General features: G+C 25.9%; 2 protein-coding genes across 2 annotated transcripts; one reads left to right on the top strand and one right to left on the bottom strand.

Annotated features, from left to right (window-relative positions):
* Positions 1-4,261: 4,261 nt before the first annotated feature.
* Positions 4,262-5,603, bottom strand: LOC132922571 (cytochrome c-like). Its single transcript, XM_060986154.1, has 4 exons — positions 5,449-5,603; positions 5,205-5,261; positions 5,003-5,144; positions 4,262-4,603 (listed from the first exon to the last, which is right to left on the bottom strand). The coding sequence occupies exons 2-4, from the start codon at positions 5,229-5,231 to the stop codon at positions 4,458-4,460; spliced, it is 315 nt and encodes a 104-aa protein (XP_060842137.1). The 5' UTR covers positions 5,232-5,261; positions 5,449-5,603; the 3' UTR covers positions 4,262-4,457.
* Positions 5,604-5,834: 231 nt separating this feature from the next.
* LOC132922563 (succinate dehydrogenase [ubiquinone] flavoprotein subunit, mitochondrial) lies at positions 5,835-14,180 on the top strand. The gene is made up of 12 exons (XM_060986140.1): positions 5,835-6,061; positions 7,226-7,303; positions 7,859-8,076; positions 8,715-8,815; positions 8,991-9,277; positions 9,352-9,659; positions 11,160-11,355; positions 11,852-12,049; positions 12,124-12,315; positions 13,375-13,518; positions 13,579-13,692; positions 13,757-14,180. Exons 1-12 carry the CDS (start codon positions 6,005-6,007, stop codon positions 13,841-13,843), a joined length of 1,980 nt encoding a protein of 659 aa, XP_060842123.1. The 5' UTR covers positions 5,835-6,004; the 3' UTR covers positions 13,844-14,180.
* Positions 14,181-14,456: the final 276 nt, after the last annotated feature.

Genomic DNA, 14,456 nt, shown 5'->3' with positions numbered 1-14,456 from the left:
TATTTTTATTTTAGTAGGTCTCTAGGCCACTGTCTTTTGAGTCTTCTGCACACATTGCCAGGAAGTGAGGTGGAAGAAAGTTGCTTTATTAATGGATTACTGTGAGAGTTTAAGTTGGAGTGAAATTTAGTGTAATGAGCTTTTGCTAATTGATTAAGTGTAGGAATTTTTAGGTCTTTGTGAAGATTGTTGTTTGAGAAATACCAAGGAGAAGATGTTATTAATCGTAGGCAGATAGATTGAAAAGCTTGAAGCGTGTTGGTGTTAGAGGGCTTTGCAGAGCCCCATATCTGGATACCATATGTCCAAGCTGGTCGAATTATTGATTTGTATATAATAAGTTTATTGGAAAGGGAAAGTTTGGATTTTAAGAGTGGTCTAAGGATATGAAGTCTAGAATTAACAGTTTTTCGTTTAAGTTTAATGTGTGGGCTCCAGGTTAATCGTTTGTCGAGAGTTAGCCCAAGGTATTTAACTTCGTTTGCCTTAGGAATTGTTATATTATTTAACGTGACAGGAGGAGAATCGAGATTACGTAGTGAAAAAGTTACTTGAACAGATTTAGTTTCGTTAACTTTGATTTTCCATCTGTTTGCCCACAAGCTGATCATAATATGTATATAGTTAGAAATAAATATAGTACCATTCGATCGTAACTAACTAAACATTTTTTTAGTAGGTGGGTCTAACACCAGCATTTTTTTTCCCTAACATGAAATATAGATCGGCGCCACTGGACTTACGACTAACCTCTGAGACTGGGAGTGAGAATATGAATAAAGTTAGAACTTTTAAGCAATAATAATAATAGAATAGTAGCTATAGCTAGTTCTATAGTTGTACTAATAGTTATATAGGTTTCTGATTAATATAAAAAAAAACATAAGATGGTGACCAGACATGGGTTATGGCTATTTTAACTGAGAAGTGAAATGTTCAGTAACTACAGTTACTAATTTTAATTTTTTATTAGATGTATAAACAAAACCTAACATTATGAAAGCTTTATTTATGAAATAATTTATGCGTGTATTATTAAAACATTAGGTTATAATAATAGAAAATATTTTTTAATTGTCTATTAAACAAAAATTCAGTGGCGAATTCTCCAGGCATGCTCAGCATGCGCACATGCTTAGAAATAAAAACGTTATTAATCAAAATACAAAAATTATTTTGCAATCAATATTATATTACGAATTTTAAAAGAAATATAATGTGTTACAATAATTAATTTATTTCTGTTATACTTATCTGTGTATACTGTATATCTTTATTGTAACATTTAATGCCAGAGCATGCGATAGATGTGTGCGCAAGCTATACGACCCTTGTTATCGCTGTAAAAAAACCAGTTATTCCAATACCAGCTCTACTATAGCAGCCGCAGTATTAATCACCCAGGGCATGCTCATTCTGTTGCGCTTCGTCAACGTACGTAATTTACGTGTACGAGTATTAGACAATTTTTTTCTCGTTCTGTTTTATTTTGCTATTTTTAAATATTACTTAGTTTACTAGTGTTTACTATTTAGTACTAAAATAAGTTTATTATTTTAAATAATATTATGGCTATTGTAGAAACTGAATATTGTGTTTTAAGTGACTTGATTTTTAAGCCTTTTTCAAGGAGATATTTTTCTGAAAAAAATGAAATTATTAAAATAGGTAGGCCTTGTCCAGTAATTCCTAATCTGACAAGTGTTCACAAAGATAAAAAAAGAGAATATATTCGATATTTTAATAGTTCACAGTATGATAATACTATTTGGTTAACAGGTTCTAGTGTATTAAATAAACTTTATTGTTGGCCATGCTTATTATTTTCAACAGAAAATGGTGTTTGGTCAAAAGTTGGTTTTGACAATTTAAATACATTGACTGTAGCGATTTGTAGACACGAGAAATCAATTAATCATATAAAATGTTTTCTTCAAATAAATACTTTTGGTAGAAATCGAATTGATCACCTACTTGACGAACAAAAAAAAAACTTGTGATTTAATGCATAATGAAAAAGTTAAAAAAAATCGTGCAATTTTGAAATGTATGATAGATGCTGACGATGCTGTGTGTTTTTTAGCTAAACAAGAATTACCTCTTCGCGGTCATGATGAATCTAGTACATCTATAAACAGGGGTAATTATTTAGAACTCCTAGAATTAATTCGTCAGTATGATCCTATTCTAGACAACCACTTAAAAGAATCGACTGTGTTTCGAGGTACATCATCCGCGATTCAAAATGACATAATTGCTTCCCTTGGTACATTAATAACCAACAGATTAAAAGAGGAACTCGATCGAGCTGATTTCGTAGCACTTATTTTAGACGAAACGTCTGATATAATAAATAAATCTCAACTTTCTACTGTTGTACGCTTCGTAGATAAAAATGGCGATGTTCAAGAGAAATTTCTTCATTTTACTGATGTAAGCAATGATCGATCTGCCGTTGCATTATTTGAATATATGTATATATATTAAATTAAAGTCTTATTTATAAATTAATACAAATTTGTGTATTATTTATTAATTATAAATTAAATAGAACTATAATAAATTATGATAATTAATGAGCATGCCCATACATCAGAGTCAGCATTCGCCACTGTGAAAAATTATATGGTTTATGCTAGATAACAACTGTTATACTATTGTTACTACGATGTAATAACGTAAAAGCATTTAAATACATTGATAATTAAAAATTAATAATACTAATTAGAAAATTAATTAATTTGTAAAATCCTTATGATTATTTTAATCTTGCGTCAATTGGATCCTCTTGCGTCAGTTAGTCACCGGGATCTAGCTGTCGAGGGATCTATGTGACCGTTCACCATCATGGTGTAATTACTCAATTGTTCTGTGCGAATAGTGCAATGGTTGAATAGGGTCATGCCCCCCACCATTATTTTGTCAATTTTTATATATATAGACTAACTTAGTTAAAAGCCAATAGGTCTGTGGTCTATAATATAGAATATATCTGTAAAAGCATGCATAAATATATATTTATATATAATATATACAATGTCCTCCATTGGTGAACATTTTTGCGTTTGCCTTGCTTTTAAAAATTAGAGGTGATACATTTGATAAATAAAGATGTTTTTTTAAGGTACATAATTAATTAATATCTTACTTCAATATATCTTGATATTTCTTTATCTCTGGGTAGTAGTTAAAATTGAATGATCAGTGAAGGGGGCTATGCAAACCTTGAATTTATAAATCTGTACCGTATAAACCCGGACTGTACATATTTGGACCATATAAATGTGTATGATACATTCATAAAAATCTGAACTATACAATTCTACGGTCCTAAAATGTATGATGTTGGTTCTTGTATTCTACGAAACGTGGAATTTTTAACTTTATGTTGTATCAGATTATTGCAGGGGCTAAAATATGTGTCCCTTGAATGCCAAATGTGTGTTTTTAGTTTTGATTGCAGAAATAAGTAATAACAGTCAACAGACATTTAGGATTTTCAACACGATTTAAAATATTTTGAACTTATACTTGTATTTATTTTATGGATTTTTAGCACTATAGTATCATATAAATAATATTAATGTGTAAGGTAAGTGGTATATAAAAGAGCGGGGATTTTGGGAGATATAACCTCCACAGGTTTTTTTTTGCCATAGAAATATGTCAAAGTCAACAGTTAAATTAATAAGTGAGCCCTGAAATCAGATGTATTCTAAGCCCTAGATTATTGTTATTAATTATTATTTATTATAGAACTAAGCTTAAAAACCAAAAGTTATTTTTTAATATTTTATACAGTTTTTGCCTTAATCTATACCATTCATATGTTGATTAATGGTAACACCTATTAGTAACAGTAAGTGCTTGGAAAATTATATTTAGTCATCAAGCACTTAAATTTGAATAGATACATGTATCTGTAAGTTATACTACTAATATGGAAGTATAGACTTTAAAACTTTATATACAAAAATAAAATAAGTTCAACTTCTTTTTATGTTAACTTTTAAGTTTAAATGTAGGTGCCAATAAATTGACCTAGTTCTTAAAATAATGTTGAAATATAGTTCACACTTAATGCCAGATTCTATTTTAAATACCATTATCAAATATTAGTAAATTGAATTAATACTATTTGTCAATGAATAATAGTACTTTAAGGCCAATGTCATATTTTATCTACTAGTATTTTCAATTAGTTGTAAAGCTTTATCAGTATTCTTCAAACCTTGACCTTCAACATAAATTTTACAAGGCATAATTCTAAAACATTTAATATTTCACTATAACACTGTACAACGAATAAATTTAAACAAGAAATAACTTAATTTAAAAAGTGTACGTGTACAATACATTACTAGGTATAATAAATGGGAACAAATAATAACAAAAAAAATAACAACGTGATTTTACTCATAATTTAATCTATTATAGTATTGTCACAAATACTGACATTACGCGGTAGCTTTTTTCAAATAAGCAATAACGTTGTTTCTTTCATCTACTTTCTTAATGCCAGCAAACACCATTTTAGTGCCAGGTATATATTTCTTTGGGTTTTCTAAGTATTCGAATAATGTTTGTTCACTCCATGTGATACCTATAAACAAAAGAAATATGTATAAATTAATCAAAGATATAAAACGGTTTAACAAAGCCCAATTAATTGTATTATTGACATTCCAAAAACTAAAAGTTCAGTTGAATTTTAAGACTTATTTATTAAAGTGACTTTGAATTTTCATTTAATTTCTTTATAAAAGTTCTATTTTACATGGAAAGTAGCAGGGGCATTTCATAAAATGTAGTGTACTGTTTAGTAGTCTTTAAACGATTATAAATAATTTATTAATAGTACCTTATAAGAAATTAAAAAAATAGAATGGTAAAAATGATAAAAGTTGAAAGCTTACAACGAATAATAAAAAAACCAAAATCAAGTTAGTAGTATATAAAAAATACATCAAATAGTTAGAAATTTATTGAAAAAAATATTTACCTTTTTGTTTATTGGCATCAGTATAGGAATAACCTGCAGCTTGGCCGGTTTTACGACCAAATAAACCATGCAAGTTAGGTCCAACTTTGTGTTTGCCGCCCGCTTCGACAGTGTGGCATTGAGAGCATTTGGTTTGGAATACCTTGAAATTATATTAATATTTAATCTTGCAATATATTTAAATAAAGTATAAAATATTTACTTTTGCTCCTTTTTCTACGTCACCCATTTCTTTTAATTAATTGAAAATTTGATATATCTGCAAAAATTTAAAAAAATCAAAACGTGACTCAGAAATAAACCTCAAAAAAAAAAAAAAAAAAAAAATTAAAAAATATTAATTTATGCAAATAAAAAAAATTTATGGCAAAATGAAATAAATTTTTTTATGAAAAAAAATCATATTAAACTTAAAATATATTGAAAAAATTGGAATAAGTACTTACGTGATGAGCGGAAAGGCGGGTACGCACGACCTGTCAATACAAAACTGTATGTGAAAAGAACGAGGAATTCGTATTGGTTAAGGAATAGGAACTGACCCAGTCAGTGTCCTACGATTGCTGTTCGCCCTGATTGCGAATAATGTTGTAAGCCAATTGGGTGGGGACGCCGGAAGGTCATGCTTTTTATCATCCATGATTGTAAAATTGATTAGTTTGTAAATTGTTTTCTCCATGACATCGACCAAGGTGACATTACCAGATACCGTATAACCTATCATACTGTTTATCAATTATTTACATATAAATATATATATAGCCTACAATTAATTACCTACCATGAACCAGCAGCTAACAGCAATGTTTACTGTTGAATAGTATATCTACTATTCTTATTTTTCAGCTGATTAGAAAATTAGTTAAATTATAAGACATTACTACATAAGTACACTTATTACACCTTAAATTTCTCGAGTTTACGATATTTAACTTTCAACCATTCAAAATTAATTTATTATATATTGCTGAGAAATTAAAATACTACTAAAAATTTATAAAAATGATTGGTTTGCTGAAAAATGTCAATCCAATTTCACGAAGTACTTATTCAAAAATTGTAAGTATTTGCTCTCAATTTAAATTAGAAACTAGTTAGGTTCCTGTTAATTACTATAAATGTATGGTTATAAATTAATCTTTAAAAAAAAGATTGTTTGGCTATTTCTTATTGCATTCTTACAAATTATAAATGAATGAATGGTTTAATTTCAATATCTTTACAATACATTACAAAAATATTAATTTTTGGAGTAGTTTATTAAGCGATTCATCTCTAGAATCATCAAATTAAATTCTATTTATCGTCACTTTATACATCTGTGTATAATTGTTGAAATTCTAAAAGCCAAATTTCTTTATATTTAAAATAATTTATTAGAAGCCAAACTATGGAAATTATGTAAAGCTTAGGTACAGTTTTATAGAAATATATTTGCTGTATTATCAATTTTTTATTATTACATGACTCATAAGCAAAAGGCATATTTTTAATTAAAATTAAGAATAGTATATGCAAAAAATTTTTTAAAAAGTAAGATGAATTAATATGAATTTAAAAATTTATAACAATCTTGAACCTTATGGCTTATGAACAAAATTAATTTGTAGGTTCTTCTAAAAGGTCTTCTTTTATGCATGCCACTGATACTAATTAAATTAAATTTAATTGATGTAATTAAAAAGTAATGTATATTTATTTATGTTAATAACTGTATTTTATAATTATATATCTTATATCTATCTATAATTTAGTTCTAATGGTTTTCAAATTCTTTAATTTAAATGATTTTTGTATATTTTCATTAAACTGTTGTTTTAAAGTTAAAACTAAATAGTTTTTATTATCTACATATCTGCTCAAAGTTTAGTTATTAGTAATAAATTATTACTTCTATAGTAGTATTGCATAATGTGTTGCAATGTTTCAGTAATTATTAATTTCTCAAACTAATCAAACAATTAAATGTTTTAAGGAAATAAAAATAATAAATTTAATATTTTTAAATGATACATTTTTTATTTTTATGTTTATACATATATATTGACATGATTAATTTTTGAAAATTTGTGAATATCTATATAGGAAGAACTTAATAATACAAAAATAAACTATGAAAAAACTTAATACATAATTTACAGTTGTTTTTATCAATGAAATAACATTATATTTGTATTCAAGTAGCATAAGTTAATCAAATTTATCTGTGTATTTATTTTCTAGAATAATTGGAGCCGTCCATTAATTTGCACAAGAAACTTACATCAATCCCAGTACTATTCATCAAAACAGAGTTCAGCAGTAAGCATTTTTTTCCAAAACAATTCCTAAATAATATAATTATTTTAATTTTTTTATTTTATCTTTATTTATTTTTTGAGAAGATAATGGGCCCCATTGAACATGTTTTAGTGGGGGCCCATGAGTTCACTATTTGAAAAATAAATAAATAAATTACTTAATATAAAATCAAAAGATTACAATTTGCAATAAACGTTTCTCGCATAATTAAAGTATCAATATAAATAAATACATATTTTTTCTTTGTTTATATAATATAATATTATAATGTAGTATTGTGTAATTAAAATATTAAAAAAATATATTATTTGAAGCTTTGTTCAAAATTGAACAAATTAAACTACTTAGATTTGTTTTTATTTAAAATTATTATAATTAGCATAGTTTATTTATATTGAATGTTAAATAATTTTAATAAACATACTTTTTTTATTTTATTTAAAAATGTTATATGTCTAGTATTTCAAAGTACTATTTTCCTTTGTCAATTATCATAATATAAAAATTATAAAAATATAATTTTGTACAATTTTTTTAATTGATAAAAATCTCTAGGGAACTAATGCATATTCAGTTATTGATCATGAATACGATGCTGTTGTGGTTGGTGCAGGAGGAGCTGGTCTCCGTGCCGCCTTTGGCTTAGTTCAAGAAGGATTTAAAACAGCAGTTATTACTAAACTTTTTCCTACAAGATCTCATACAGTTGCTGCCCAAGGAGGAATTAATGCTGCTTTAGGGAATATGGAAGATGATGATTGGCGCTGGCATATGTATGTAAATTATATTATTTTTATCAAATATTTAAATTAATGTAAATAGTTTATTATGTTTATTTATTTTAGCGGTATTTAAACTTTTATAAAACACGGACCCTCGATAAATTTTTTTTAGATACTGCAGACTCTGCTTACCAAAGTTTTTTTGACAACAATTTTTTTATAAATATCTCTTGTTATATGTATAGACCAGAAACATTGATACAGGTGATGGAGTGATCTCCTTAGGGCCTGTGCACCATAGCTAATTTATTATATTTAAGAGCAAAGTATAACCTAACTAATTTTATTGAAAATTAAATTAAATTTTAGCCTTGTTCATGTTTAAAAAAATTTGTTGGGTTTTTATACTAACATTTTTAGTAGAATATTCTGTTTTTGATTAAAATATAAAAATCAAAAGTAGATAGAGGTTTCACTAACAAGCATACAGGTGTAAAAACATATATCTTTTAACTAAAGCCCAGAGGAATATATTAATTAGGAAAAATATATATTAATATATTAACATGAAATGTATGAATAAGTATTTTAGCCATTAAGCAATTTGTAACTAAAATATGTATATGCGATTCTAAATGATTTTATTTATGAAATATATGTTGTTAAAATTAATTTTATTTATATTTTAGGTTTGATACTGTTAAAGGTTCAGATTGGTTAGGAGATCAAGATGCTATACATTATTTAACTAGAGAGGCACCTGCAGCTGTCATTGAGTTAGAAAATTATGGTAAAGCTATTTGAAGTTTGATATTAAATAAAATAATTAATTAGTAATTACTTTTTATATTTAAGATAAAAAAAATACATTACTAAATTACTTTTATTACTAAACAAATAATTATTATCTAGGATTTTTTTTAAATTATAACTATATTAATTTAAAAAATTTAAAAACTGTATAGGTATGCCTTTTAGTCGTACTGATGAAGGCAAAATATATCAACGTGCATTTGGTGGTCAGAGCTTACAATTTGGAAAAGGTGGCCAAGCTCATCGTACTTGTTGTGTAGCTGACAGAACGGGTCACTCCCTTTTACATACTTTATATGGATATTCATTAAAATTTAATTGCAATTACTTCGTCGAATATTTTGCTTTGGATTTAATTATGGATAAAGGACAATGTGTCGGAGTTATTGCCTTATGTTTGGAAGATGGCACTATTCATCGCTTTAGATCAAAGAATACAGTTAGTATTTATTTTTATTTTTCTAAATTATATTTTACTTTACTTATATAATTATGAATTTTATTCTTAATAAGGTTTTAGCTACTGGTGGTTATGCTAGAGCCTACTTTTCATGTACAGCTGCCCATACTTGTACAGGTGATGGTCAAGCTTTAGCATCAAGAGCTGGCATTCCAATGCAAGATATGGAATTTGTACAGTTCCACCCTACTGGTATCTATGGTGCTGGCTGTTTAATGACAGAGGGTTGTCGTGGTGAAGGAGGATATTTAATCAATGGTTTAGGTGAAAGATTTATGGAAAAATATGCACCCAATGCTAAAGAACTCGCATCCAGAGATGTTGTATCTAGGTCAATGACTATTGAAATCATGGAAGGAAGGTTAGATACTTATTTTTTTTTAACATATAAAAATAAAAAAAATTAATGGTTAAACACAACTAGATAAAAAAAAAAAAAAAAACCATAGATATTATACCCATAGATATTTATATATATAAAATATAATTTTATATAATAATTTGTAGTGCCCTCGGTGGATGTCGACATTTACATTTTACATAATAAGATTTGAAAGTATGTGCATAGTGTTGTATGCAAAGCTGGGCAAGTTAGTCATTTTTTTCAACTAGTTAAACAGTTAAAGTTGTGTTACTTTAATATAAAAACAAACATAGTAAGAATAGAAGTTGATTTCTGAAATTTACCAAATTTCTAACTTAGAAGTTAGTTTAGTGAAAATATTAACTTAAGTTAAAAGTTATTTTTTTTTAGTTTAAAATAAAAATTAGATTTTTCAAATTGATTGTATTACATAAATTAGTTATAATGTAGGTAGGTAACAAACAGTTCAATATTGGGGATGAATGAAAAATTAAATTGAACAACTGATATTGATCAAATTTTCAAGTAGGTAGGTACGTTATAACTTTCATTTCTTGGAATATCATAACTCATTAGAATATAGAAATTTTAACAAAATAATAAATATACAAACAGTATAACATAACATATTTGCTTATACCTACTCTATATTGACACAGTATAAATACAAAACTTCATACATAATATAAGCAATATATAGCCTATATTTTCTACATTGGCTATATAATATAGTATATAGTTTTATTATAAAAGTAAATAAAAATAAATATTTTTGTCATAAAATTGAAAATTGAAAATACCTCAGAAAATACTCAATAATAATCATATTAATACATTATTATCTGAAAAAAAAACTACTAGAATAACTAGTTACTTGTTGGTTTTAACGAGTTTGATTAGATTATTTTACACATTAAATTCAACTAGTTAAGTTACAAAGTTAATATGCATTAAATCTAACTAGTTAAGTTAGAAAGTTATTTAAGTAACTTTAATTTTTTAATTAGTTAGTCCCCAGCTTTGGTTCTATGTTTAAAAATAACAATCAAACGTAATATTATAGTATTATTGGTATTTTTAATTACATTAATTCAGTGATTGTGATAATATCTTTAGTAATAAAAGTCAAATGTTTAAAGAAATCATCTTGTACAAAAAAAAATATGGCGGTAATCAATAATTATTAATTCTGATAGCTGGATTGGCTAAAAAACTATAAATAAGAAAAATGAACTTGAAAAAATTATATGCACTGATACTTTTAAAATCCCAATTATTCAAAAACCATTCAAAATAATGAAACAAATATGGATAAAACTTAATTCCTTTTAAAAAATAAAATAAAATAATACAAATTCCTACAATAATTTATAAATATGTATTGTGCTATTTGATTGCTTATTGGGGGAAGACTAGGGTAATTTAATTTTCAATATTATTAATACTGAGAAAAAAGGCTGAATCTAATTGTTAACTAATCAAGAAAATATTTTTTAGAGGATGTGGTCCAGAAAAAGATCATGTTTATCTTCAACTGTATCATTTGCCGGCTGAACAACTTCATGCTAGATTACCCGGTATTTCAGAAACCGCCATGATATTTGCTGGAGTTGATGTTACTAAAGAGCCTATACCTGTGTTGCCAACTGTTCATTATAACATGGGTGGAATACCAACAAACTACAGAGGACAGGTTAGTAAATAAATGCTAAAAATTTAAAGTAATATTGTTAGCATTACATTACAGTAAATTTACCTATTTTCAAACTAAAGAGTTAAAAATATTGTCTAAGGTAGACTATTATTTTATATTCAGAATAATTTTAATAAGAATATTTCTTACCTTAAAATTTGATAATAAATCAATTCACTCTAATATTAAAGCTAACAAGACAAAATAGGATTTCCCGAAAGCACATTTAATATGTTGTCTGTAGAGCAGTGAGAGAGAAAACCATTAATGCGCTGAGTACTGATATCATAATATAATTATTTATTTTAAGTTATTTATATTTAGTAAGGTTATAAAAACATTTTGAGTTCCAATACTAAAATAGCTATTGTGGACCCTATTTGTTAATGGGAATAATTTAGTAATTTAGAAGATTAATATTTTTATTTATAGTATTTAGTTATTTTAATCTTTAATTATGTCATACAATTTATTAATTTTTAATTATTTAATATAGGTAATCAATCCTGAAAATGGAGAAGATAAAGTAGTACCTGGATTGTATGCTTGCGGAGAAGCTGCATGTACATCTGTTCATGGAGCTAATCGTCTTGGTGCTAATTCATTACTCGAGTTAGTGGTATTTGGACGTTCATGTGCTTTAGATATTGCTAAATGTAACAAACCTGGAGATAAAATACCGCAAATTAGTGATGTAAAGTCTTAATAATATTTAATTTAAGATATATTATTTAAACAAATACAATAATTAATACATTTGTATTATAGAATGCTGGCGAAGAATCCATTTCCAACATTGATAAATTACGTTATAAAAATGGAACAATTCCTACAGCAGACTTACGTTTAGATATGCAAAAAACTATGCAACTTTATGCAGCTGTTTTTAGAACTGGATCTACACTTGATGAAGGCCGCACAAAAATGCAATCCATATATTCAAAGCTTAAGGATATTAAGGTATGATTATTTGTCAATACAATTTTACTTTACTTTAAAATTTAAATAAGTTTAAATAGTTTAATAATATTAATATATCCCAATAAGATACATTTTTATTATAATCAGTGACATACCAAAGAATTTTATGAGTTCACACAGTTCACAAAAGTATTATCATCCGTTCCTTTTTTTAATATGTAAAAATTATACACTTGCCCTAATTATCACCTATAATATAATATAAATAGTTTTACCTCATTTGAAAGATATTTAAAGTAAAAGTATGCTTATATAGATCTTTACATATTCAAAAATAGAATTCAGAGTGGTTTTTGATAGTCAATTTTATTATAATTGTTAAATGTTCAATAAATAACTTAAATTAATATTTAAATGTTAAAATTTTTTAAAAGGGTAGAAGTAATAATTTATTATACTAACCATAACACAAAACTAGAAATGGTTAATTACTATATTGTATTCATATGTTTACAGTTTTAAATTTTGTTTATCAGCCAAATTTATTATAAAATGATCAAAACATTTTTGTTGTATAATTTTACCAACTAAGATAAAGCTGCATATAATCAGTGAACAAACATTTATTTTCAAATTCTTTTAAAAAGTAGAAAACCATTAGTACATTTTTAACTTATTCAATGGCTTTTTTAAAACATAAATAATAATATATTATTAATTTATGTTATGGTCAAAGTGATGATTGTGAAGGGACATAATTGGATGAGAAATATCCTCAGTACCCAAAATTAGCTAACTATGTAAGAAATGTATGTTAAAAAACTTATTTTATACTAGAATTTCTAAGATTGGTGGTCTAATATGATAAAAATATAACATTGTAAACTTAGGGATATAATTTCAATGAAAAATCTATGGGAACTGGAACTCTTAGTTTTATGATTATGAATTACATAATCATCAACCATATATCTTTACCAATACTGTAATGTCTCATAGTAAAATGTTTAAACTGTGTCATCCAAAATAAATAGATATACCCATTGATCAAGTTTTTATATCATTATCAAAATAAAAAAAATTATACTTTTTATATAGATAAATGATCGATCAATGGTTTGGAATTCTGATTTAGTGGAATCATTAGAATTACAAAATTTAATGATAACCGCACAGCAAACAATTGTTTCTGCTGCTGAACGTAAAGAGTCCAGAGGGGCACATGCACGAGATGATTTCAAAGTATGATATTATTATTATTACTATTATATTTCCTATATTTCAAATTAATTTTTTCCTTAGGATCGTGTTGATGAATTTGATTACAAAAAACCATTAGAAGGACAAACCGAAGTACCTATTGAAAAACACTGGAGAAAGCATACACTTGCACACATCAATCCAGACTCTGGAGAGGTTTGTAAAACTAAATTTTTTTTTTTTAATTGTTTATTTAATAATAATAATTTTTTTTTTTTAGATAAAATTAACTTATAGACCTGTGATTGATCATACTTTGGATGATAAAGAAGTGAAATCGGTGCCACCAATGATTAGATCTTATTAAGATTCACCCATTACCACTAATCAACTACTGCTCGTAACTCTAGTCTGCCCACTCAATCAAATCACATAACAGCTCAAATCTTGTTTGCATTTAAAAATATGTATGAAAAAAAACCTTAAATAAGGTATATCAGTAAATACTATCATACTGATTTATTAATACAAGTTGTTTTACGAGCAAAATTCAAAGGAAGTATTAATAGTTAATATTATAGTAAAAATAAATTACATGAATCTATTGTTATTATTTTATTTTGTTTATTACCTGTAAATAATTATTTCATGCTGTGTCTATTAATATTGGTAATATATATATTTTTCAACAACCAAGAATAAAATGTTATAATTTGTTGCAAATGTTTATCCTTCATTTTGATTTGTTTTAAACTATTAATTGAATTAATACATTAAATGTTTATAAACCATATTGGCATAGTATGTTATTAATATAATTCATTTTTAAATATATTTAGAAACATAGGCATAACTTATAAATAAATGAATTATGTGTTCTTAATACTTATATAAGTGTTACTAGTTACATAACATTATTCAATTATTTTTTATGCTAGAAAACTCAGTTACTTAAACAAAACTAAAGATTTTACCTATTT

Source organism: Rhopalosiphum padi, chromosome 1 (assembly GCF_020882245.1).
Source record: "Rhopalosiphum padi isolate XX-2018 chromosome 1, ASM2088224v1, whole genome shotgun sequence".
Lineage (NCBI taxonomy): Eukaryota > Metazoa > Arthropoda > Insecta > Hemiptera > Aphididae > Rhopalosiphum > Rhopalosiphum padi.
This window is presented reverse-complemented; position numbering and strand designations above follow the sequence as displayed.

Excerpts from the sequence above, each read along its gene's own strand:
- LOC132922571 (XM_060986154.1), bottom strand. The coding sequence starts at position 5,231 with ATGGGTGACGTAGAAAAAGGAGCAAAA. Across the intron at positions 5,145-5,204 it reads ACGTAGAAAAAGGAGCAAAA|GTATTCCAAACCAAATGCTC; the intron begins GTAAATATTTTA and ends TATAATTTCAAG. Across the intron at positions 4,604-5,002 it reads TGATGCCAATAAACAAAAAG|GTATCACATGGAGTGAACAA; the intron begins GTAAATATTTTT and ends TTTTGTTTATAG.
- LOC132922563 (XM_060986140.1), top strand. The coding sequence starts at position 6,005 with ATGATTGGTTTGCTGAAAAATGTCAATCCAATTTCACGAAGTACTTAT. Across the intron at positions 11,356-11,851 it reads CAACAAACTACAGAGGACAG|GTAATCAATCCTGAAAATGG; the intron begins GTTAGTAAATAA and ends TATTTAATATAG. Across the intron at positions 12,316-13,374 it reads CAAAGCTTAAGGATATTAAG|ATAAATGATCGATCAATGGT; the intron begins GTATGATTATTT and ends CTTTTTATATAG.